Here is a 25,120-nt window from a genome sequence, read left to right on the forward strand (position 1 = left end):
TAAACAATTGATACGTTTAAGCAGTATACTATTAACCGATTTCGTCTGTATTCAGCAACGTTGGTTCTGTATATATACTGGCACGTGATACACACTACACAGTAGGGTGGTCCTTATTTGAGGGTAAATTTTTTTTTTGTAAAAGTTTCAGGTCTGACCATGCCAAAATGTTCTCATCGGCTTTAAAACACTCTGTGTAAAATATGAAAAAAATATACATATATTTAGAGGTTGCCCAGAGCCGTTGAAATTTGGAATTTATGGCGAAAAATGTGCATATATCAGATGTCAAAGAAATAGAGCACAAGTGCTTTTTACATCACTCCATGATTGTATAGCAGTCATCAGTCCATGCTATCTGTGCTAACGATGAACGGCAAGTAGCAACTTCTGGGAAATGAGTATGCCTGGCTAGTCACATCACCTGTTCTGATTCAACATTTTGAACTTTAGCTTCTCTTTATTTACTGTGAGGGGGCCAAGCTAACTGCTTGGCGAAGGACCATTAATAAATTGATGCTTTAAAGTTCTATCGTCATGGATTTTCATCAGAAGAACATCAACCATCACAGAGTAACACAAGTTTTTGTGCAGTTTAGAAATCGTACTGATAACACAGCAAATAATATATATAGTTATATACAATATACCGATATTCTATATTTCTAATACCCTTAATTTAGGGTATTATACTGTACAATGTCCATTGTCCTTAGTTAGACAGTATATTTAATATGCCAACCAAGAGCCATGGTGAGCAACCAATCATTGTTGCATTACTAAGGTCGTTTTGAGGGTTTGTGGATATTTCTTGCGGTGATCACAAACGACTTAGAGAAGGAATTGTAATTTTTCTTCATCTTTTGTCCAACATCCAGAGAAATCTTACACAAGAGCAACTCCTCTTTCAGCATGTTTGTTTGTAACAGCCAGAGACTTTACAGTTGCTTTAGCGGTTTGAAAATTACCATCTTTCTCCCACTCTGTTGCTGGATGTTGAAACAAAGAGTCTGATATGTTCAGTTTCTTGAAGAGTGACCATGTGTTACTGTTACATTGTGTTAGTTGTGAAAAATGATCATAACATTTTTCCTTCGAGGTTACCCAATACTAATGTAACCTGTTTTACCAGACCTTCTCCTGCATTGCTGGACATTGCTTGCACCATCTCATCTTTCAGATCTGTTGAAATGTCATCATCAAACAGGAAATGACCCACTAATTCTTCCGATAAATAGGCTACCACAAATGGGCGCAATCTTCTTAGCCGTCACCATTGAAATGCCTTTCATCATCATCTATGACATCTTTGATACAAGTTTTGTTTCTGTATGACTTCACAAAAAAAAAAAAAATTGTATCAAAAGATGTCATAGAAATGCCTTTATTGATGCACTTATAATCAACCAAGCTCTTCAAAACACACAGGTCACTGTTGGGAGCTTTAACAGCAAGTGGAGCAAGAATCCAGGCTTTTACGTAGATTCTTCATTTTTACAGTAGTTCATCCATTCTTACAATAGTTTTTGACTTTTTGTAACTGCATCTCGCTCAGCGGCTTCAATAAGTTCACCCATGCAAGATGACGCAACGCACTTGACGATTGATGAGATTGACGAAACTATGTTAGGCCTATGACTTATGAGCTATATGTTGGCAGTATTATGTTATCTGCTATATGTTAAGTTAAACATTGAACAACAATCCGCTGTTTCAAAAGAATTAAGTAGGAGATAGCCAACATAGCCTTATTAAAAGGTTTAAGTCATTCATATGATATTTTTTAGTTAAGAAACCACTTATCTAAAAGGTACACCTTTTTTCGACTTTTAGATACACTTGCCATTATTTTCTACTTAGCTTAACAATCTGTTTAGAAAATAAGAAAGCATTGTTAGAAATTCATTTATGAAAAATATAATGGTGTAAATTAAATATGATGAACCGAACAACATTCCGTCTATTGGGGTGGTGTATGGTGATTTTTCATTGGTCTTGGGCAACCTCTAAACATCAATATTTTTTAAAAATATTTCACACACAGTGTTTTTGTGCCTAGTAGCACATTTTAGCAGGGTCAGACATTGAACTTTCCAAAATTGAAAAATAAGGACCACCCTACTACACAGGTTACACATTTATCAAATTCACATATTTTACGTTTGTTGTTTGTACATACATTTTTTCACAGACCATAAGCAATTAAAAGAATGGTTTTGTTAAAATCTAAATATTGTATAATAGGCATATATAAACATTAAATGCAATTAAACTACAAAAAGTGCTCAATGCCAAGCAAAAAAGCCTTGCAAAGCAAATTACATCAAATTCAGTTGTTATTTTTTCATAACCTCCACAGTCTACAGTCTACACCATAGGCGCCGGGTTTTGAAAATTGCAGGGGGGCAAACTTTCTAGCCGACTGATTGCTTACATTCAAAATGCTGATGTTTGTTTGTCAGCATTGATGTTTTTTTTGCGTCTATATGCCATTGTATATCGCCAAGCTTTATAATGTAGGCTCAGGCCTCGAAATTCACGGCGAACATCGGACATGTCCGCCGTCACAGCATGTGAAGTCCGCAGAAAGTACCATCTAGATCGGTCATATTTGTCCGCCGAGAAATAACACAGGAACTAGCGATACAAATCGTCATTGCATAGCACGAATAATTGTTGCGATAATATAATTTCCAGCGCAGTCTAGCGCGCATCTAGAAAATGTGAATACTGTATCCCTTAACTTCCATTCAAGGAGGAAACTTTCGATTTTTACATTGCTTCAACGATTGATGACATTGAATCAGCGTAACAAAGGTGAATTCTTCGCTAAGAATCGATAGGAGTACAGGTACTTCTCTACCCTAATCACGCGCAATTTAGTTCAACTTTACGTCACAATGTCTGGCTTTGATCTCCGAGTAATAGTGATACGGCAAGGTTGGTTACTAAATTAGATTATACGAGTAGGCTATTACAGCAAGATGCAACAAAATTTGTTAAGTTTTGGTATTACAGTAAGAAAGAAAAGGCCCGAGAAAAATTCACTTTCGCTCACATGACACGCAAAAATACACTTAAAGAAAAAGCCTGTGAAACTTTGCACAGCAGAAAATAGTAGCGTTAATAGTGTAGAAATTTTCCGACTGGGCAGGAGTCGGAAAATTTCAGTGCCCAGAGCATTGTGACGCAATAAGCCACACGACCTCGTTCGGTGGAAGTTAATCAGTATTGTGACGTATTGACCAGCTATACACGCGCTTTGACTCTTGAAGCGCAAGTCGTTGGTCTGATGAAAGTCTTTCAGAGTGACTTTACTGAATTGTTAAAAAGCCTTCTAAAACCGTAGTTATAGTTCTGAAATGGTGACGAATTACCATCAAGATAAAGTGATTAAGCATGACGATCGACGGCTAAAACTGGTGTGTCAGCCGTGAACTTAATTTGTCCGCCGAGATAGCTGCTCAGACCGGACACGTTTGTCCGCCGTCAAAAAAAAAAACGAATTTCGAGGCCTGTAGGTTACTTCGAATTATATGCTGGTTACTTTGAACTTTAGCTCTTAATACGCTTAGATACTAAACTGAGCAAACAGCAAACCATACCTCGTTATTGATACTCCCAACGTTTTTCAATCATTGTTACTATGCTTCAACGGCACCATGCTGGCGTTTATCAGCTACCGTACTTCTGTTTTTTTTGTTATCTTAGGAGCAGCGCTCTTGTTGCAACAAGTAGATCTTTTAATTGAGATCGATCCGCAATGAAGGTCAAACTAACGCAAATCTGAACTTAGAAACATTTGATTTAGGATTTTTTTTAAAAATAATTTCGGGGGGCAGCCACCCCGAGCTAAATTCACGGGGGCGCCGCCCCCCCGCCCTCCTGGAGTCGGCGCCTATGGTCTACACTACAGCCTGTTTCACCCTTACTGGGGATCATCAGAAGGTCCTTGTTCAAATATAATCTGTTTGATTTAAATATTCTATTTGAATGAGAACTTTCTGATGATCCCAGTAAGGGTGAAGCAGGCTGTAGAGGTTATTAGAAAATAGTAACTGAATTTGATATATTTTTCAAAACAGATGTGATAAGAAGTTAATCACAGCGGCCCACAATAATTAGTTTAAATAACAACATGATACGTGCTTCTAGTGTAGATCAGGTAAACTGCCACAAAGCGTCAATGCCACAAAGCGTCACACGTAATAATTTGCATTTATCCAGACGTGTCGTTCATCAACACGACTGCCTTCATCAAGGTGCAAAATCAGATCAAAATTCTTGTTAGAAAAAATGGATAGTATAATATAAAAGCTGAGGTAAAATAAGAATATATGAAAATAGCCTGGGAATTGGAGGCTTGCCACAAGAAATTTGAGTAATTTTTACTTTATTCTTGTCGCTTTTTAACTCTGATAATGCTTTTTGTATATACATTATAATTAATTACATTTCAACAGATCACAGATAAGTTCTGTATATATATAATAAGTTTAGAGCTTTATTTATGTTTGCAAGTGCAATCAAATCACACTGCGTAAATACTAGGGTGCTACCACACAATTGTGCACAATAGAGGGAGCACTTAGTTATCAGTTTATGCACTAAGTTATAAGTTATGAGGGAGCACTTAGTTATAAGTTATGATCGTTTATGTTAACGCATAGTTCATAACATAACTTATGAAACATTAGTTTTTGTTTATCTATTAAAATCATGTGGTCTGCGATAGATAACGTAAAGGTTGAGAACCACTGATTTAGACGTTTCATGAAATATCTGCACTACACAAGAATAAAGCAGAATTTGCATCAAGTGAACTCGCGATGAGATGTCTCTGCGACAGATCGGCCACATCAGAATGATATGTACCTGTTTTCTAATTATTTACACTATTATCCACGGTTGAGAATCAACTCGCCAACAACACATCAGTAACTTACCAGCAAGTCTTCGTCCAACTTTTGTCTTGCATGCTGTAAATATTCTTCACACAACAATGCTGGGGGTTCCCCTAGCTTGAGCAATAAGCCGACACACTCGGCAAGTTGGTGGCTGCTGGACTCCTTTTCACAAAATGCAAGCCATTAAGCCAAGAAACGGTGGTGGGAATGCATCAACATCTAACTTAAGGTTTCAAAACCCAGTAGGGTTTCAAACGTATATTAGCCAATACAATATTATACATGAACAGTTCTTTATCTAGTAGCTGGAATATTGGTCAACATGGCAAAACTTACCTTGTCATGAAAAGTTTCTTTCAACTTTGCTATGATTTCATTGATGATGCTGCAACAATCTTTTTCAATGCCGCTAAAGGACTCCATGTGTTGGTAGTGCTGCAGAACTGCTTTCGTTTTCATATAGTAGGATACAGCTGCCGCATAAGATTTCATTTCTAGACACTTCTTTAATCTAGCAGGAAGCTCAAATAGAAACTGCAGTTTGGTCAAAAGGGAATGGACACCAGACAACTTGGCAATTTTCAAGCGATTAACCTGAACAAATTTATGAAATTTGCCATTAAACTGTAAGTTAAACAAGCCAAAAGAGGAATTCCAGTTTTTCAAAACGACAAAAATGTAACCTATATCAAATATAGTTAAATATATAATAGTGTTTTTTTCAGAACTTCTGATGATCCGTATAGGTGAAACAGGCTGTTAAGGATTCAGATAGTAATAACTATATATATTTGATTTAATTTGCTTTGCTTTGCTTTTTTGCTTCAAAGTATTGAGCACTTTTTGCAGTATATATAATATAGTTTTCATTGTTTCAAATATAGTTACTATATTTGATGTAATTCGCTCTGCTGAGCACTTTTTGTATTAATAGCATTCACTGTATAACCTATTTTGGCTAGGCCTATATATTTAATTTCAATAATAATTTTCGTCACAGCAGTGTGCACGATTTGTGAGATCATTCTTGAAATGGTCAACCGACCAGTCATTTTGTACATATGTGATGAAATTGCAATAGTTTTCTGGTTTAATTTCATCGCAAATATCGTCTGTTTGTTATTTGTGTCTAGTCTAGCTATTCTCTATATTGAAATAAATATGATTCTATAATTTTCATCACAATTGATGGACACTTAGCATTTTGAAAGAACGATTTAGTTGCCTGTTTCGACATTCAGAATTATATATCATGATATTCAAAGTTTCAAACCAACCAGCCATGAAAAAACATTTCTCTGGAAATAGTTAAGGCTTGGTGCCAAAATGGCCAACAAAGAGAGCATGCCAACCTTTGTCTTAACTTATTTGAGCTGTGCACTACACTGTGTCCAAGGCCAACAGCTCCAAAAATTCTAACACAGCCACACTACAAAAAGAAGTTTTTTCATCTTTCTATTTATTTATTTCTGACATAAACTGCAGTACATCTTGCCCGCACAGGATTTTACTTTTTCATGATCACATTTTATTCTTCTTTATCTCGTCACTTCCATACCCTTATGCATAGGCGTCGATTTTTTCTTAGAAGAGAGGAATTCTGGGTGGGCGAGAGTTTTCAAACAGATTTCATTGAATGTGTATGTTTGCAAATTCGCAATAGTTTTAGTCTTCGAAATTAGCATATTTTTACTTCGGCAAAAACGTTGCCGAGGCGAAACGGCAAAAGTTGAAATCGCCTCGGCAATTGCTGTGAACATTTAGCCTAATAGGAAAAGATTGTACTAAAACATGTAAAACGAGAAGCAAAAAAGATACGGTACTAGAGTAGTCTATCACGAACGCATTGTTTGATTTGTTGTGATGTAATAATACCAAAAGTAGTGATAAAACGAGCAACGTGATACGCACGCTGTTACAGTAATTTACGTTAAAAAACTCATGGGTAGGGGGAAAGTAATTTAATTTTGGGTTGATTCAACGTTTGAGTCAGCACAAATCGATTTAATTTTCCCAGCGAGTTATATTGCGTAACAACAATGCCCAATAAGAAATTTACGTTTGTTTTACATTAATTCGACATCTAGCGACGTTGAATTATTATAAAATAACGTTAATTGCTCAACCAGGTACAGGTAACATATCAAGAACTCCCTGCGAGACGATTGCCTCGATTTACGTAAGCTTATAAGCCAATATAATTTCGGCACAATTGGGACACTGCGAGCAACACAAAGTCTGTTTGATGAGGAACAAGTCAGAATCGGTATCATCAGATGCTGTATCAGCGGGACGAGATAATGGAAAGCGAGGCGCAACAAGGAGTAGATGCTTACAATAATTTGACGTCTACTGGAGTTAAATCAATGCAAATAGGGTGATACTTCTATAAAAGATTCTCCTAGCTGGGCACATGTCTAAGCGCCGGCGAAGTTGGAAGTAACCCAAATAAAACATCCAGCAATAGTAAGATTGAATCAACATCCTAGTCTAATATAGTCTAAGAAAATTAGTTTTTTCTTGTAATCTTGTGGTCCTTACAATCACCTCGGCAATTGCCGACGGTAATTTCGAAGAGTGTGGTTAGTCTTTCTCACAAAGACTGCATTTAGCGTCGCTGCAGCAATTAAGCTTTAATAGGTTGGATGTTTTCTTGCTTGCACCTTGCGATCTTATGAGTGCTGCTAAACTAAACAAACTTCTTTTATGTTTTCCTTTGCGACCTAAAAAGCGCGTGACTCGTGACCTGCTCTCTTTAAAGTGGCGCCTTCGGATTTGCCGCATTTTGATTTGTAAAAGCGATTGTTTCAGTACCATACGTCTTTAGTTTGTATCAGTTATTTTATTGTCATGTTCATTATGATATCATATTCACATTCCCTTACGCTGACCAGGAACTGAAGTTTGATTGTGACGTAACGAAAGTGAGACCATTCGGAGAAAAGATCAAACGTGGCTTTCTCTCACCAGGAATTGCTAGCTGTTGGCAGTTGCCGTAACAACAATGCAGTGAGTACCCATTTTTTCCACGCAGCGTTGTTGCGGAATTGCTTTGTTCTGTCGGATACTTAGCAAGAGACATAGCATAAAACAAGAAGTTGCGCTGCACTTGGTTGGATAATCCAGCGTTTAAGAACAACGGAAATAATTGTAACAAAAACTTCATAAGTGTCATGAAAACAGGGTGGGCGAAACATATTTTGCCCACCCTCGTTTCACGGCAGGGTGGGCGTCGCCTACCCGGCCCACCCTATTTCAACGCCTATGCCCTTATGTAGTGTCCACAATCCTTACGCACTTAGCCAGGATAGGCTGTAAGGAACATACATGCCAGATCTGCTCCAATAGTTCAGCTCACAACTTTAAAAACACAGAATGAAAAACTGCAAGAGCAAGTGATGTTGGTTCGACTCTCAGTCTTAAGGTGAGCATTTGAGCAACGCATTGTCAAGGATTGCTCTCCATTCAGAGACACCTAGTGGATGGAATAATTCACAGACAACATCACTTCAACAATCCGAAAGTTCACTCTGTCAAACACAGTGATTGTGAGCTTGCATCATTGGCTCACAGACTCTTCAAGTATGCTAACAAAAAACAGGATTAAGCTCTCCAAGAAGCTTTCTCAGTCCGAGGAAAAAATTCCATCAATCAATCAAGGCTCTCATTGTGTGGTCAAGCAATTTAGAAATTGGCTCACTCTGTCATATGATGATTTATGTGTATGCTTAATTATGCAGTCTTCAAAATTAGCGGCGGCACACGGCAATTGCCGTGGTAAATGCCGCCGCAAACGTCATAATGGCCATTATGCTACGGCAATAAAAATGCCGTCGCAAAATGAGCATTTAATTCGGACAAAAATTGTTCAAAATTTCTTCCTGTTTGATTTACTCGCAGCGGGAGTTTAATCAGCAGAGACATCGCACCAAGACCTCACCTCAGACTATTTTACTTGCTGTGAACACTCACACAGTCTTCGAAATTAGCATATTATTACTTCGCAAAAACATTGACGAGGCCAAACGGCAAAAGTTGAAATTGCCTCGGCAATTGCTGTGAACGTTTATTACGAAAAAATTGTACCAAAACGAGAAGAGAAAAAAATAATCGAATAGTCTATCACGACCGCACTGTTTGATTTGTTGTGATGTAATAATACCAAAAGTAGAAAGCGAGCAACGCGATACGCACGCTGTTATGGTGATTTACGTTAAATAAGTCATTGGGGGGGAAAAGTTAGTTAATTTTGGGTTGATTCAACGTTCGAGTCAGCACAAATCGATTTAATTTTCCCGGCGGGTTATATCGCGTAACAACAATGCCCAATAAGAAATTTACGTTTGTTTTACATTAATTCGACATCTAGCGACGTTGAATTATCATGAAATAACGTTAATTGCTCAATCAGGTACCGGTAACAAATCAATAGTTCCCTGCGAGAAGATTGCCTCGATTTACGTATACACTCACATAATTTCGGCACAATTAGGATACTGCGAGCAACACAAAGTCTGTTGGATAAGGAACTAGTCAGAATCGGAATCATCAGATGCTGTATCGGAGGATGAGGTTGTCGCGTCGTCACTGGAATACTTGAAGAAGCAAAACTGCCCGTTCATGAACGCGCGATGCCGTATGATCGGAAGCGTTTATCCAATTTTGTTCCACTTTTTATATTAGCAACGACACCGGTCAAAAATAAGCATTCGATGAAAGAATAACTTTTGCGTAACAGTTAAGCCAGTATTTGTAAGGTTGCAAACTTTTTACAGTTCACAAGAGCATTGTCAGCGCATAAAATAGCTTGCCTGATGCTCAGTCTAGGCTACCGCCGTTTAACACACAAGGAAGAAGAAGCGCATACAATTTCGTTTGATTAAAGCATACGGCAATTGCCGCCGCAATCCAAGGTTTGTTGATTTGGCGACGGCAATGTTTCTGCCGTCGTAGATGGAAGTTAATTTCGAGGGCTGATTATGTATATATATTTCTATTTTGACATCTTAGCCTACCTTTTAAGTAAAGTGTATTTGCGGCATTGAGGTGTAAACATAGACCTAACCGTTTTTATGCATCATCGGCACACATTTATTTTAGGATGAATGTCTACTGTCCAGGTATCATTTAGTCCAGTGGTTCTCAACCAGAGTGCTGTGCACGCCGCACAATGGAGTGCCATTTACAATACTTTGTGGTGCCGCAAGCTATTTCTCATACTCAATTTTTATCTGTCTTCAAATGGTTAGTTAGAATCATTGTTGCTGACATTTCCATGCCACACAATCGTTTCTGTAACATCATTTAAAGGGCAATGTTTTTGTCATATAGCCTTTAGAAAGCATATGATGTTTCGTGGTTACAAATGCATATTATGACATCCTTCTATTATTGCGGCTTTTGAGATGTAACAGCTAATGTCTGTACAAGTTGTGCAGCATGTCGTTTGTAGCTAAGCAGGTATATGCTGTGCACGCCACACGGAAAGGTGTTTGCCCATTTTGTCTGCCAAGGGAAGAACAGTACCCTATATTAATTAAGTTTTACACTGACTTCGAAATAAGTAAACTTTCCTTTTTTTTATCAAAATGTTATTTCATATTTAGCATTCAATTTCCAAGTAAAATGAAGTGTTAATACTATCCGTAATTGGGCTTCTTTCTGGGAACGACTTGACTGGGGGTGCAGTTTTCTCATATGCTAAATTGCCAGAACACCATTTTTCTGTTGTTACTATTATTATACTAATTTCTGAAGGAGTTATTATTAATTGCTTTTCCCATAGGCACGCACAGCACGCAAATTTGCTTACTTTTCTCCACACTGCTTCAGAGTTGAAAGTCAAGCAGAGAAGCTATGAATACAATACACAGATGACTGACAATAACTTAATGGGATTGAATAGCATTATTCAAAACAAAACAATACACTAACAGGCAAACTACATAATAAATTCAAATATTTTTAAAGTCTTTGGAATGAAAAGGTTAAAGTTAATTTCAACATCGTGCTGCATTTGAGGTTAAAAATCGTTAGTTTTTCACACTGTCACAGGTACCACAAACATACCTTTATGTTCTGGTTAATTAAAGAAAGCCCTTCATATCTACAAATTAATTAATTTTGTAAGACAATAATGGTTTAAAAGTGATGTTATTTTATATGGCAGCACTACATGAACATATCTATAATCACTCAGTGTCATCTTCAAGGGGATAAACGACGGTCCAGTGTCACAATTTGGGCTTGTTGGCATTGTCATATTATAGTCCACATGGACCGCATTTTCAGCCTATTAAACTTAATGCATGACTTTTTGCCAAAAACCTTTAAGTCTCCGCTCGTAATTTTGTTTAGCCAATACAAATTAAATTGCAATTACCACAAGATATTACTTTGTAAACTAAACCTGAGATTTTGCAGCCACCACACTTTTTGCCATCATTAATGACACTATTCCAAAAATAAAAATGTTAGGCCTTTCCCTATTTAACAAGCTAAACAAAACCTTATGTAAAATTTTTAAACACTCAATTAAAGTTATTCAATCAAAAATTGTACACAGATATAGATGGCATTACCGTACCTGCATTGTGGTGTTTATTTTGGTGTTAAGCCGAGTAATAGATTTCATATTTTGAGTTAACTTTGTCATTTCATCTTCCATTTGTAGAAAGTCACGCTTCATGGTTCGAATGGTATCTGTAGCACTGATGAACTTGTTGTAGTTTTCATAAACTAAAGTCTGGGGTGGGGAATCAATGAAACAAAAAACAATTCCAGTTTCATGTTGAGCTCATAAAAAAGAAGTTTTAAAGGCGAATCATTCTGTTATATATAAATAATTAGAATAGCAAACACCTTTTGCTGTTAAACATTTCATAGTATAAGATTGTATGTATAAATTATACAAATAGTCTGATCAAACGTTATAGTTTTTCATGCAACCTAAATTAGCAAAGCTAATATATATGATATGCTTATGTTTTCATACGATGATACCGCTAGGCTTTTTGGTCATTGACAGAATTTTAAGTAAAATGTCATAAAAAAATGTAGTAATTTTAGATAAAATGTAAGGAAAAAAATACCCGCTTTACAATGTTCAAATAATAGCCTTCTTTTATAGAAAAAGCAATCTCTGGTCATAATTTTCTTGATAGGTGCTGTGAAGCAGACTTAGTCAGGGACAGGAAGTATCACTGTATCATCCATAGCCAATTGGCATGGAATAATTCAAGGCTTATCAGTCTTTAATCAATAATATGAAAGCATACAAATACCAAGCTCACTTGCATGTCGCTATCCAATGTCCTAATTTGCTTTGCCATATCGTTTTCAGTATCCATTAGCTCAGCCAAGCTTTTCTCCTAGTTAAAAAAATCATAAAAAATTAGTTAAAAATAAAGTAATTTGGCATGCAAATTTGATAGGAAGCAAGAATTTGGCACATTTTGTTGTATTTTATTATTTCATGCTGTGCCATGAACGATAATATACATATGCATTATAAGCACCTTTAAACGTACTTTTATAGCGCCCTGACTGACATGACGGAGAAAATACAAGAGGGGTAAGATGGTATGGAACCAGGAGTGGGTAAACTTATTCAATGGAAGAGTCACATGGGGAAAACTACAAACAATAGAGAGCAGCAAGCAAAATCATTAGTGTCAATACAAACAAGATTAAGAAGGCAAGTTTTATATCAAGTAGACCTGGCTTAACAGAAATAAAAACACAACTGTCCCAATCAATAGGTATAGCAGGCCTCTATGCTCCTTTATTTTTAAAGCAACCAGGCATGGCATATCAGAGCTCCTTCTCGACAGCAAAATTCTCGGTACATGACATCTGGGCGAGCACAACTGGGCGAAACCCACTTGGGTGAGACCAAGTGGGTGATTTTGTATTGACTTGTTAAACTAGGGATTGGAATTTTCTAATAGTTGAGGATTGAAATACCGTATTAATTATATATTTTAAGTTTGAATAGCAGACGGCACCGCAGGATATCTGTCAATTTTATGTGAGCAAATATTTTAATTTAATAGTTCAAAACTAAATTTAAAAAACTTTTTTTTACACTACATTTCAATTTAATTTATTTTTACATTCAGTTAACTGGTTAACATTCAGTTAACTATTCAGTTAACAAAAAATGTTAACATTAACAGTTAACAGTTAACATTTCAGTAAGCATTCAGTTAACTGTTAACTTTTACATACTGGCCTTTGTCCGTAGTTACTTTTCGTAATGTCTTTTTAGATATTCTTTTTGAGTCAATAATACTTTTAAAGAAATAAAAAAGAGTCAAAAGGCATGTAAATTTCACTCTGTGTGGAGCTACATGTACTTGAGAGGTTAACTGTTATTTTTTTATTCACTTGTTGATTCATTCATATCAGTTTGTATCCTCTGGGAATCCTTCTCTTGTATCATGGGCAAATCCTATAGATGTTTGCTGGTACACCCCTTCATTTTCTTTGAATTTTAATACTTATATGTGCCGCTAGAATCTAATTTCTTGTATTTTAGATCCATCTCAGATGATTGTTTTGTCCTAGCTCAGTTGCAAATTCTTATCTTTTTTTCTAGTTTTTATTTTTAACAAATTCCTGCCATTTCTTAGCACAAATTCTTATAAAAAAAATCACACCTTCTAATATGCTGTAAAACTACGTTTCGATGAGGTCCAAAGTTAAAACTTAAATCCAGTCTCATTGTCTCACAACAATCACTCAAGTTTCAAATCATAATCTCAACCAACGCTTCAAGACAACTTTCTACTTTCACTTTACTACGCTGAAGAGATCGGAAGATCGAAACACTGGCCTTTGTCCGTAGTTACTTTTCGTAATGTCTTTTTAGACATTCTTTTTGAGTCAATAATACTTTTAAAGAAATAAAAAAGAGTCAAAAGGCATGTAAATTTCACTCTGTGTGGAGCTACATGTACTTGAGAGGTTAACTGTTATTTTTTTATTCACTTGTTGATTCATTCATATCCGTTTGTAATCCTCTGGGGATCCTTCTCTTGTATCATGGGCCAATCCTATAGATGTTTGCTGGTACACCCCTTCATTTTCTTTGTAATTTATTTTTCTCTTGTTTTTTTTTTCGGTCATTTATCGGTCATTGACCGATTTTTTAGCAAAATGTTCGAAGAAAATATAGTCAATTTGATCAAAATGTCCGAAAAAATATATAGTCAATTCGGTCAAAATGTCCGAAAAAAACATTAGAGTGTAACGTGTTTTTTTTATGGATGCAACCTAGTTCGTACCCTGAAAAGATCGACAGAAAAACTTAAAAAAAGCCGAAGTCGCTGATTGCAGTTTCCGCAAACATTTCCCTCTGAAAAGATCGAGAGAAAAAATAGCACAAAGCCGAAGTCGCTGATTGCAGTTTCCCGCAAACAAACAAAAACTCTCAGGATCATTACCGGAAATTTTAAAATGTTTGCGGAAACTCCGTTCTCAACCCTAACCCTTTTAAAATGTTTGCGGAAACTACGATCAGCGACTTCGGCAAACTCTTAGGATCATTAGGAAACTACGATCAGCGACTTCGGCAAACTCTTAGGATCATTACCGGAAATTTTAAAATGTTTGCGGAAACTGCGGAAAAACAGAAACTGCGATCAGCGACTTAGGCTTTGTTCTATTTTTTTCTATCGATTTCTTCAGTTTGTTTGTTTGCGGAAACTCCGAACAGCGACTTCGGCTTTTTTGAACTTTTTCTCTCGATCTTTTTAGGGTACGAACTGAGAGTACAAACTGTTCAGGGTACGAACTACATTGAACTTTTTTTTTATATGGTCATTCTTAATTGTTTTTATTCCTTTCCGAGTTTCCGTTGTACTGTATTTTTGTTTTGCGTTATTTTTGAACGTGTGTTAGTGTGCAATAAAAGATGTCTGCGGCCAAGTGTTGCAAGGTTGAGTTTCGCTAATGCACGTTGAAGAAACGTTTGTTTGTTCTAACTTTTCTCAGATAAAACACGACAACGTTTCTCAGCGAAACTTAATGTTGTAGCTAGTCAGGAAGTGCAATTTTTGGTTTGTATCAGTGGGTCTATGGTCATTTGGGTCTATGGTCATTTGCCCTTGCCAGTTGGTCTATGACAGAGACCATAGACCAACTGGCAAGGGCAAATGGAGTAAGATGGTATGGACATGTGATAAGGAGGGAGAAAGGAAGTTTTCTTAGAAAGGCACTAGATCTAAAGGTGGATGGGAAGAGGAAACGTGGTCGTCCAAGAAGAACGTGGAAACAACAAGTGAAGGATGAATTTGAAAAAGTCGGACTGAAGGAGGAAGATGCAAGGGACAGAGTGAAATGGAGAAAAGGAATTAAAACAATTGCTGCGAGGAAACAATCGGCCACCCCCACTAGTGGGGAACAAACCGACGATGGATTATGATGATGATCAGCTACTTGAAAAGAAATATTTTATCAGAAAAAATTAACAAAATAAATAAAAAATGACGGAATTTTTTCAAGCCATTTTGGACAAATGACCAAAAAATCTCAGCGAAAAAAAACCCCAGATTTTTCTTTTTCAGAATGCAAACGAAACGACATTGTGGAATAAAATACAAAATTCTATAAATAAACAGAAGGCGTCGTTAGATTTTCAAAAAATCTCCGAAAAGGGCTTTCTCTGAAGAAGGCTGTCTCCGAATTAGGATTTCTCCGAATCGGATTCTCCGAAGCAGGCCATTTCGTCTTTTATTTTATCTTTATTTCATTTGTTGTTGCTTAATTAAATTTAATCTAGGTTCATTGCTAACTTACGATAATAAGTTAAGGTCAAAGGTCACCTAAAACAGCCTATTTAAACTTGTTGAATATCAGGAATTTAAGTGCTCAAATAGCCTCAGGATACACAAAATACCACTAAAATTTTATAAGGGGCATGCCCCCATACCCCAGCTTGGCATCGTGCCTTCGGCACTCGCTTTTTCACGTATATATACCTCCGGTTGCAGCACCCCCTGTTATAAATACGAACTGCCACTGCCCCTCACAATAAAATTAACTACACATTGTGAAATCTGAAAGTTAGCGCAAATTCTATTTTAAAACTATTGTCAATTTAAGTGAGTTTCTCGCGTACCGGTACCACCTGGAAGATTTCCGCATACCACAGTTTGGGAACCACTGTTAGATGCTGCGTAGGGCAAATCAGCAGTTTACAGAACACATTGTGACTGACAGTCATCACATTTTAAAGTGCAACTGCACGATGACTTTGACCGCACTTTATCTGAAAGAGCATGTTTCAATCTATAAATACCAACCTCGCCGTTATATTTTAAGGCTATATTTATCTCAATAAAAATTACCAAAACCATGGTTTTTCACGCGCTTGTATTTTTGGCCACGTTCCTGCAATGGCGGATTGCATTGCGCAACACGCAGATTATGATGTCAGTTGGAGTCAGATCGAAGCGACGACAATCGGTTTTGCAAGTCTTTTAGTTGTGTTTGTCCTAGAGGAAGGAGGTTTTTTTTCGCTACTTCAATCTTGTTGCACGAGCTTTTTATGTGAAGGCAGGTAGTATAGGCTCTTTGCAATCTCGTGTTTGAAAAAAATAAGCCAGGTCTGTTGACTTATCCATGGAAATTGTTGGTTTAGGCTTAGGGACAGACCAAAGCTGTCATAGGCCCATGCGAGGTAAGGTACGGTACGTCTTAACCAATACTATGTGACATTCTTGTAAGCTTCAAGTCTTTCGTTCAAATATAGAGAAGTTCTGGGCAAGTCCAACAGAGTCCTGCTGCCATCCGCAAAAAGTATCCCAGCGACGATGGAGACTATGCTGGGTTCCGAAGACCAGTGTTAACATTTTAGTCTTTTTAAAACCAAATCTGGTTTATTTGCAACCGTTTGGTTAATTTTTTTTTTCAATTTGGTGTGTTTTCGATTTGTGTGTTGTAATGCGATTTGTCATCAGTATTGTATGTTGGTTTATTCTTTTAGTTTATTTCTGCTTCAATTTGGCTTTTTCTGGTCTTTTTTGTTTAGCTTCATGTGTCGTAATGCGATTTGTCATTATTATTGCATGTTGGTTTATTTTTTAGTTTATCTGCTTCAATTTGGTTTATTCTGTTTTTTTTAGCTTCATCTAGATTATTTTTAAAGAACCTAGATGTGAACACTGCCGAAGACAGTCCCAATGAATGCTAAAGCGTTATCGCATGATAGTCAACTGTACTATGTCCTACAATACAATACAAAATGTTTTCGATATAACCAAGTTTGGCTGTTGTAATCTACAAAACTAGCCTTCGACGATGGGTTTGCAAACCACTCCTGGCACACAGGCATGAACGACTAAATTTGCATAATGCTGGCTGAAAGATGCGTCTTCATTATGGATGGATGCCTTATAAATTTGCGCATTCACTAGCTACCAAGCCTATCTCAGCTAGTTTGGTCACCACTAAGTTTGAATCCAACTGACGTCATATCGCTAGATGGCGTTGACGAGTTTGCCACTTCCAGGTAGCGTGAAAGAGAAGCGCTAGAGAGCGTGGGAAAAGGGTCGGTTTCTCGGCCGTGGGCTTCAATAGTAAGAAAGTGAGTTTTTCAACAGGTACCGGATGTCTTGGCAATGGATTCTAGCCAATGTCAATTTGATCGTGCAGTTGCACTTTAAGACTTGAAGTCACACGGAATCAGAACTTCGCAGTGGTTGCCATTGCGTAGATAGCATTCATAATTGACGTCAACCACTTTTTGGCCATTCGTTTGTACCTAGAAGGGTTTCTCTTAAGCTTCACGATAAACTGTGACACCACAAAGCAACTAGATAAACAATATACCGTAGGTCACCACCGTTCCAAACGGCTTAACTTTCGCTACTGTCGCCCACTTGTTCTCGCCCAAGTAGGGTCGACTGATACTCGAATATATACGATATAGCTGTTCTCAATTATAGCAGAAAGGCTATCACAGGTGCCATTACTCTGTAGCAGCGGTGGATAAAATAAGTGAGAGTTTTAACGCAACTCGCAAAAAAGTAGCAGGTGTCTGCAAAATTTTGGTTCACAGGTTAAATATAATTATAACTCTGATTACAAACATATACAAAAACTCACCTGCTTTAGTTTTCTTAAATACCGCTCAGCTTGGAAATCAGGGCAATCAATGTTCAGTGGATTAAATGAACCCTTTTCTTCATTTTCATTTAATCCGTAAAACATCTTAAGCATGTCATTCTTATGAGAACGCTTTCTTTCATTCTCAGTTTCCTTGGCAACTTCATGATTTACAGACATATTAATAGAAAACTGGAGTAAATACTAAATATACTGTATCAGCTGCAAGCATTAAATTTTAGAAAACACATAAAGCAGTGGTCCACAAAGTGGGGTGCGTAAATCAATATTATGGGACCGCAATTCGCAAAGCACTTTGCTTCAAAAAAACACCACCGTCATTCTGTCAAAAATAATTTTTCCTCTTTCCGCCTAAAAAAGTATTACGTGAATAAGTGCGAGGCATAAAATGTGATCTGACCTACTTTCGATAAATCTTCAATCAAACTATATATAATTCCCACAACAATTCACTCATATTCGACATGCATCGGATTCAAGGTAAATTTCTTTTCGCCACAGTGCTCCACACCTAAATATCCTGACGCCACAGTGTGTTCGCCTATTTGACCGGCGCCTACCTGTCTGCACCTAAAAGATGAGCTTCCATTTTGTCTGCTAAGAGAAGAGCAATATAATAAGTTGGATGTTGATATATTTACACTACATAGTGTTTATAGTTTAAAAAATGTTATTTCAGGAAGAGGATATAAAGAGTAGATGGGAAGAGTATGTAACAGAATTACATGATGATGATAGAACATGTATGCCTGAAATTACCAATAATGAAGAAGAAATATTGATATCTGAAGTTGAGAAAGCCATTCAAGATCTGAAATGTAATAAAGCTGCAGGAAAGGATAACATTTATCCAGAAATGCTAAAAGCACTCAATGGCATAAGTTTAAAACGCATACACAAATTATGTAATGAAATATATATGACTGGATTTATACCTAAAGAAATGAATGAAACTGTTTTTGTCAGACTACCAAAGAAATCCAAAGCAAAGAACTGCAGTGACTTTAGAACATTAAGTTTGATCAGTCATGTAGCCTATTGAGAATTTTGTTGAGAATAATTTTATTAAGAAATCGAAAATCTATTGAGAATGAGGTTAGCATGACTCAAAGTGGATTTATAACTGGTAAAGGAACACGAGAGGGTATACTTAACTTCAGAACAATTTGTGAGAGTTACAATGCAGTAAATAAAGATGTATATTAGGGTGGCTCTTAAAATTGAGTTTTTGAATTTTGCTTGGGACACCCTTTCAAATGGTGAGGTTGTCAGAAAAAATAACTCTTGCAAATTTTTTTTTAATTTGAAGTTGATTTAGAGGTGGCCCTCCCCCCCTAAAGTTCTGTGCCCTCCCTCGAAATACCAAATCTGCATAACTCGAAAACCACTTGAGCTAGAGATACAGTTATTGTGTTAAAAGATGCAGAAAACATGGTTTTCTATCTGCTTTCTGAACATTGAATGCATCTATCTTGAGTAGAAAAGCAGTTATTTAGAAAAAACGCATTTGACCAAATCTTGATTTTACAACCTTTTTTGTGACCACGCAACCGTCTACAAAATTTCTTTTTTTTGTCTTAATTTTTGCACCTTAGAGGGAACACTGGTAACGATATTCATTTCAAAATGTAATTCTGGTCAGTATCATACTGGAAGAAGCGATATTATTGACAATATTTTACATATTGCCTTGCGTATCGTGACAGGATGTCTGCGACCTACACCATCGGACAATTTCCCTGTCCTTGCAGGCAACCAACCAGCTGAGTTTCGTCGCGAAGAAGCCATCCTGTCTCTTTCTCGCCGCACTACGAACCCCAACCACTTGCTCCACTCAAATCTCTACGAATCTGTGAGCGAGCAATCGAGCATCCTCGGCAACTGAAATCGAGACACCCATTTGTATGTGACGCACAACTCCTGATGAAAACCGCTGAAGACCAATCCATCAGCGCGGCTACCTGGGAGGACAGCAAATGGAGCTCAGAGTGAAAGAAGAACTCCTCAAGACTCTAAAGTTGTATCTCCGACACCAGCCCCCATCCAACCGGAATGGATAATTTGCCAAGGAAGGCCTGGGTGCGGCTCAACCGCCTGCGTACTGGGCTAGCCTACTGGAGTCAGACTATTCCGCTTCAACATGCACAAATGGGGGATGGCTCCATCCGCAATCTGTGAGTGTGGCAAAGAGGAACAAACCACAGACCACACCATCTGTAACTGCACCAAATGGTGTGCGTGGTCTGCTTGAACTGGATGACGAATCAATGGACGAATCAAAGGATTGCTGCTCAACACCTGCTCAAGCATCTAAACAGCATCGCCACTGCCCAAGAGTGGTAAAAGACAGAGCCCTTGACCCCTGGAGTAACAAAGAAGGTTTAAAGTTTAAACGAAGAAGAATAGACAATATTGTTCTTGTTGGAATTTGGAAACAGTTTCCTGTGTTCAGTAACAACTTGCAAAAGAAACTGAAGTTGGTACTCATCTTCAGTTAAGATTTTGTTAAAATCCTGGATTAGACTTTGAGCAACTCCTCTCTCTGCTCTGTCATTGACTACTGAAAGTCCCTTCGCCATGTGTAAAGCTTGAATAAATGCACCATCTTCAGTCCAATGAGCAGGATCCTTTGAAAGTATAATTATTGCTTCATTTTCACCCAACACCAACAGCTGAAGAAGCCATTTTGAATTAGAGGTGCAATACTGATCTAGACCCTTATTGCTAAGAAACGCATCTACTTTGATGCTTGGTCTCCTTGGTGGACGTTCTCCTGTTTCATCTAACATGGTTGCCACCATTAGCTTTTTACTTTCCACAGACAATCGAGAGTCAAACAAGGCTAGACCAACCATTTCTTCGGACAGATACCATAAATGCAGACCAAGCTTTTTGCATAAATCGCCTTCGCCATCCAACAAGTGCGATGCATAGCACCTGAAGCTTGAAAGCGAATTCCACGCTCAGGAATTTCTCCAAGGAATATGATAAAAAACGGGCATTTTAGCTATGCATGAATGCATAAAAGTTTAGGAATACTTATTTCGTTTATTGCTTTACCAGTTTTACAGGTTAGTTTATGAACTTTGTTTATTGAATAGCTTGGGCCACAATACTTGTTTAGCACTGTTTTGTGCTAGAATACCGAAAACAGGTTTTTTCTAAATAACTGCTTTTCTACTCAAGATAGACGCAATCACTGTTCAGAAAGCAGATAGGAAATCATGCTTTCTGCATCTTTTGACACAAAAACCGTATTTCTAGCTCAAGCAGTTTTTGAGATATGCAGATTTGGTATTTTGGAGGAGGGCGCAAAACTTTAGGGGGGGAGGGCCACCTCTAAATCAATTTCAAATTCAAAAATTTTTTGCAGGAGTTATTTTTTCTGACAACCTCACCTTTTAAAAGGGTGTCCCACACAAAATTCATATTTTTTTCATTTTTTGCCAAATAAGAGCCACCCTAATGTATATGCATGTTTTATTGATTATGAGAAAGCATTTGATAGAGTTAACCATGAGAAACTGATTCATTGTTTGTCCAATATTGGTATGAATGGCAAAGACTTACGTTTTATTATCAATTTGTACTGGAATCAAAAAGCATTTATTCGCATGGAAAAAGATTTGTCTAAAGGAATTGATATCAAGCGTGGAGTACGCCAAGGATGTGTACTTTCTCCATGTCTTTTTAATTTATATACAGAAATGATTTTTCGATCCATTGATGATATGAGAGGAGTAAAAGTTGGTGGCTTGAATATAACAAATTTACGCTATGCTGATGATACTGTTCTGTTGGCTGAATCACAAGAAGATCTTCAAGAAATATTGGACAATGTTAACTCAATTGGTAAAGAATTTAATATGAAAATTAACGCTAAAAAGACCAAATCAATGATAATCTCAAAATCACCAGACACTTCAGTATATACTCCAAATTATAATTGACAACGAAATTATACAAAAAGTAAAATCTTTTTCATATCTTGGTCATGTAATAACTGAAGATGGGAGGTGTGACCATGAAATTCTTAGACGGATAGAAATTGCAAGAACTAGATTTGGAAAAATGAAAAATATTTTAACCAATCAACGTTTAAATTTATCAACTTGTCTCAGGATATTAAAATGCTATATTTGGTCGACCCTAGCTATTATATAATTCCGAAACTTGGACAATGTCACAAAAAATGGAGAAACGGATCGATGCCTTCGAGCTCTGGACATACAGGCAAATGTTAATGATTTCATGGAAACAAAAGATCACTAACGAAGAAGTACTCTCCAAATTCAATTCAAGCAAAATGCTCTTACAAACAGTCAAAAGAAGAAAATTGAAGTATTTCGGACACACAATAAGGCAAAATTCATTACAAAGATCATTAATAGAAGGGAAGATAAACGGTAAAAGAAGTAAAGGCAGACCAAGAATGATTTGGACAACAAACATCACAAAATGGACAAAATTAACTTATGAATGTGCAGTACGCACAGCTCATGGTCGAGAACAATGGCGCATTGTATCCAACCCTCCATATGAGGAAGGAACAAAATGATGATGATGATGAGTGTTTATAGCCTCATGCCAGATAAGGAATTCTGCCTAATTTGAAAAAAATTAAATGCTATCGAGAACAAAAACTTGTATTTTGGAAATTTTTTTTAGTCCTAGGCAAAGATTAAAACCCTAACCTTATTCCGAACTCTAACTCTTACCTTAACCCTTCTTAACTTTAACCCTAACTCTGGCAACACCTGATTGTAACCATGGCAAAAAATGTGTAAACATAGCCACTTCCTAATAAGTTTCACACTGAATTTGAGATAAATAAACTATATATAATTGTTTTATTTTTTTATCAAGATGTTGTTTCAATTTTCAAAGTAAAGTAGCCTATATATTATACAGTCAGAGGTGGGCAGTAGCGCGCTACTTATGTAGCGGCGCTACTTTTTTGGTAAAAGTACTTTTTTGGTAACGCTACTTTTTTGGTAAAAGTAGCGATAGCGGCGCTACTTTTTAGTTGGAGTAATGGCTGCAGTAGCGGCGCTATTTTTTTTCTAAGGTAGCGGGAGAGGCGCTACTTTTTTTCAGTTGCACTTGCTACTTTTTTTTCAGTCGCACACTGTTTAATTTAAAGTGAAAAAATACTCGTTTTTTTTGGCAACACTGGCGTGATCAAGCAGCTATATAATCGGTTTGGTTGCGAAGTTTCGGTTTTTCGCAGTGGTGCCACTACTAGTTTTTTTCCACTAGATCTAGTGTTTTTGGATTGCATCTAGTGTTCTAGTGTTTTTTTAGAGATTTAGCGCTATGTTGGATTGTTGGTGCGCATAAGTTTGGACAGTGTTCAAAGTAGCCCTACCTATTTTTTGTTTGGCTGCATCAATGTGTTTGTAGTGCTTTTCATCGTGGACAGCAAGTTTTTTGTCTGGTTTCACCCAAAGATAACCAAATTTAGGATATTTAGCATAAATACTTTAGAAGATACACACAAATGACTGTGAAAAGTGTTTAAAGTAGACTAAATATTGGAACTTGTTATTTTGACATAACATGGATGCAAGTTTGTTTCTGTCTTGACTCTTTGTTGCTAGTGTAGATATTTTAGTCTAAATGTTTATCATCGACTTGGCTGAGGGTGGCTGCTTGACTCGAAGACCGTCATGGTCACTTCGCAGCTTCCCGTTGTGATTTACTTACTTCAACGATGCAGTGTACATTTGTTATTTTTCTTTGTTTTAATTGTGTTCGTTAAGCGTGCTGCATCATTTAATGATTTTGCCGTTGAAGCGTAGCCTACCTTATGGTAGGCAGGGCTGGAAAAAATGGTTAGCTTCCCGGGAATGTTTTTTAGCGAAAAAATTTCCCGCGGCTTACAATCACGATAATGGCATCACAATTACACTGTTTACAGTTTTCCGGCGAAAAGACTTACGCGAAAAATATATTACAGAGTTATAGACGGCCATCTGTAGCTTCATAGTTCCAATAAACAGTCTTGGTATCGTATTTTATTCGTAAGCAAGTAATGGCGCACTGTTTGTGCCTGGTGTGCCCCTTTGATCAGAATAAATTCGAACAACAATAGGCTTAATAAATTAGACGCCGAATGCTTACAAATTAGATCCACTGACTCACCGACCACCGTGTGAATGTCATGAAACAATACGATATCACGAGCAGACTTGGACAACTAGATAATTCTAGTTGTCTAATTCGACAAATTAGAGCAAAATGTCGGTAATTCTAATCTAATTTGGTAAAAACTTGTTTGCTTTAATTGCAGTTCTTATTCTTATCCAATCTCTAGTTTTGCTAAAAAATTTAGTTTGTCCAACAGTATTTTTGGCCAATGGACGGATACTGCACCCTTATCAACGTTATAGATAGAAAATGCAATAAAACAATCAAGATCAAACTGTCATTCCATCCCTTGAGCAGCAAAGTCGTGAAATAATCGATTAAATTCATCAATTCACTGACAGTACAATGTATATTATGACGAAAGTGGTTTTGGCACTGTAATGGTGGAATGACACTTTGATCCCAAGTTGCCACATTGGTGTTTCTATCCAAAAAAAAACGATATGTGACAACTGCGTCCAACTAATTCTAATCTAGTTTAAATTCTACTCTAATTTGTGAAATCTTGGGTAGCTCTAATTTTTAATCCTAGTCTAATTTTTAAAAGCTTAAATTACTCTAATTATAATCTAATTTCGCAAGACTACAAAAATTCTAGTTCTCCAAGTCTGATCACGAGCCGCTAGTTACGTACTTCTCAAGTTGACAATAACAACACTTCATGCTCGAGTGCGTTGATAGTATGTGCATGAATAGCATAACCCATTACGAAAAGCGATATAGGCATATAGCACAAAAAACGGCCAGACGGCTGAATGCACAACAAGTTTCGATGAGTGAGAACACAAGGCATTGCGAAAATTACTTCTGTAACCCAGAGATGTACATATACGCCGCAAATTCTATGCCGTAGACTTTTTGTTTGCGCTAACACTTACGGCCACATTTTTTGGATAGTTGTAGCTTGAGGCTACGCCGTAAAGTTTTTGCGG

The 25,120-nt window shown here is 37.0% G+C and overlaps 1 protein-coding gene across 1 annotated transcript in view; it reads right to left on the reverse strand.

Annotated features, from left to right (window-relative positions):
- Positions 1-18,224, reverse strand: part of LOC145771406 (vacuolar protein sorting-associated protein 51 homolog) — a 51,541-nt gene extending 33,317 nt beyond the window's left edge. Inside the window, exons 1-5 of the mRNA XM_082583171.1 lie at positions 18,018-18,224; positions 12,200-12,277; positions 11,494-11,652; positions 5,244-5,501; positions 4,947-5,069 (exon numbers count right to left, since the gene is read on the reverse strand). Coding sequence (XP_082439297.1) covers positions 4,947-5,069; positions 5,244-5,501; positions 11,494-11,652; positions 12,200-12,277; positions 18,018-18,197 — 798 coding nt within the window. The 5' untranslated portion in view covers positions 18,198-18,224. The remainder of the gene's footprint in view (positions 1-4,946; positions 5,070-5,243; positions 5,502-11,493; positions 11,653-12,199; positions 12,278-18,017) is intronic.
- Positions 18,225-25,120: the final 6,896 nt, after the last annotated feature.

The sequence above is a fragment of the Aplidium turbinatum genome, chromosome 1 (assembly GCF_918807975.1).
Source record: "Aplidium turbinatum chromosome 1, kaAplTurb1.1, whole genome shotgun sequence".
NCBI classification, from domain to species: domain Eukaryota; kingdom Metazoa; phylum Chordata; class Ascidiacea; order Aplousobranchia; family Polyclinidae; genus Aplidium; species Aplidium turbinatum.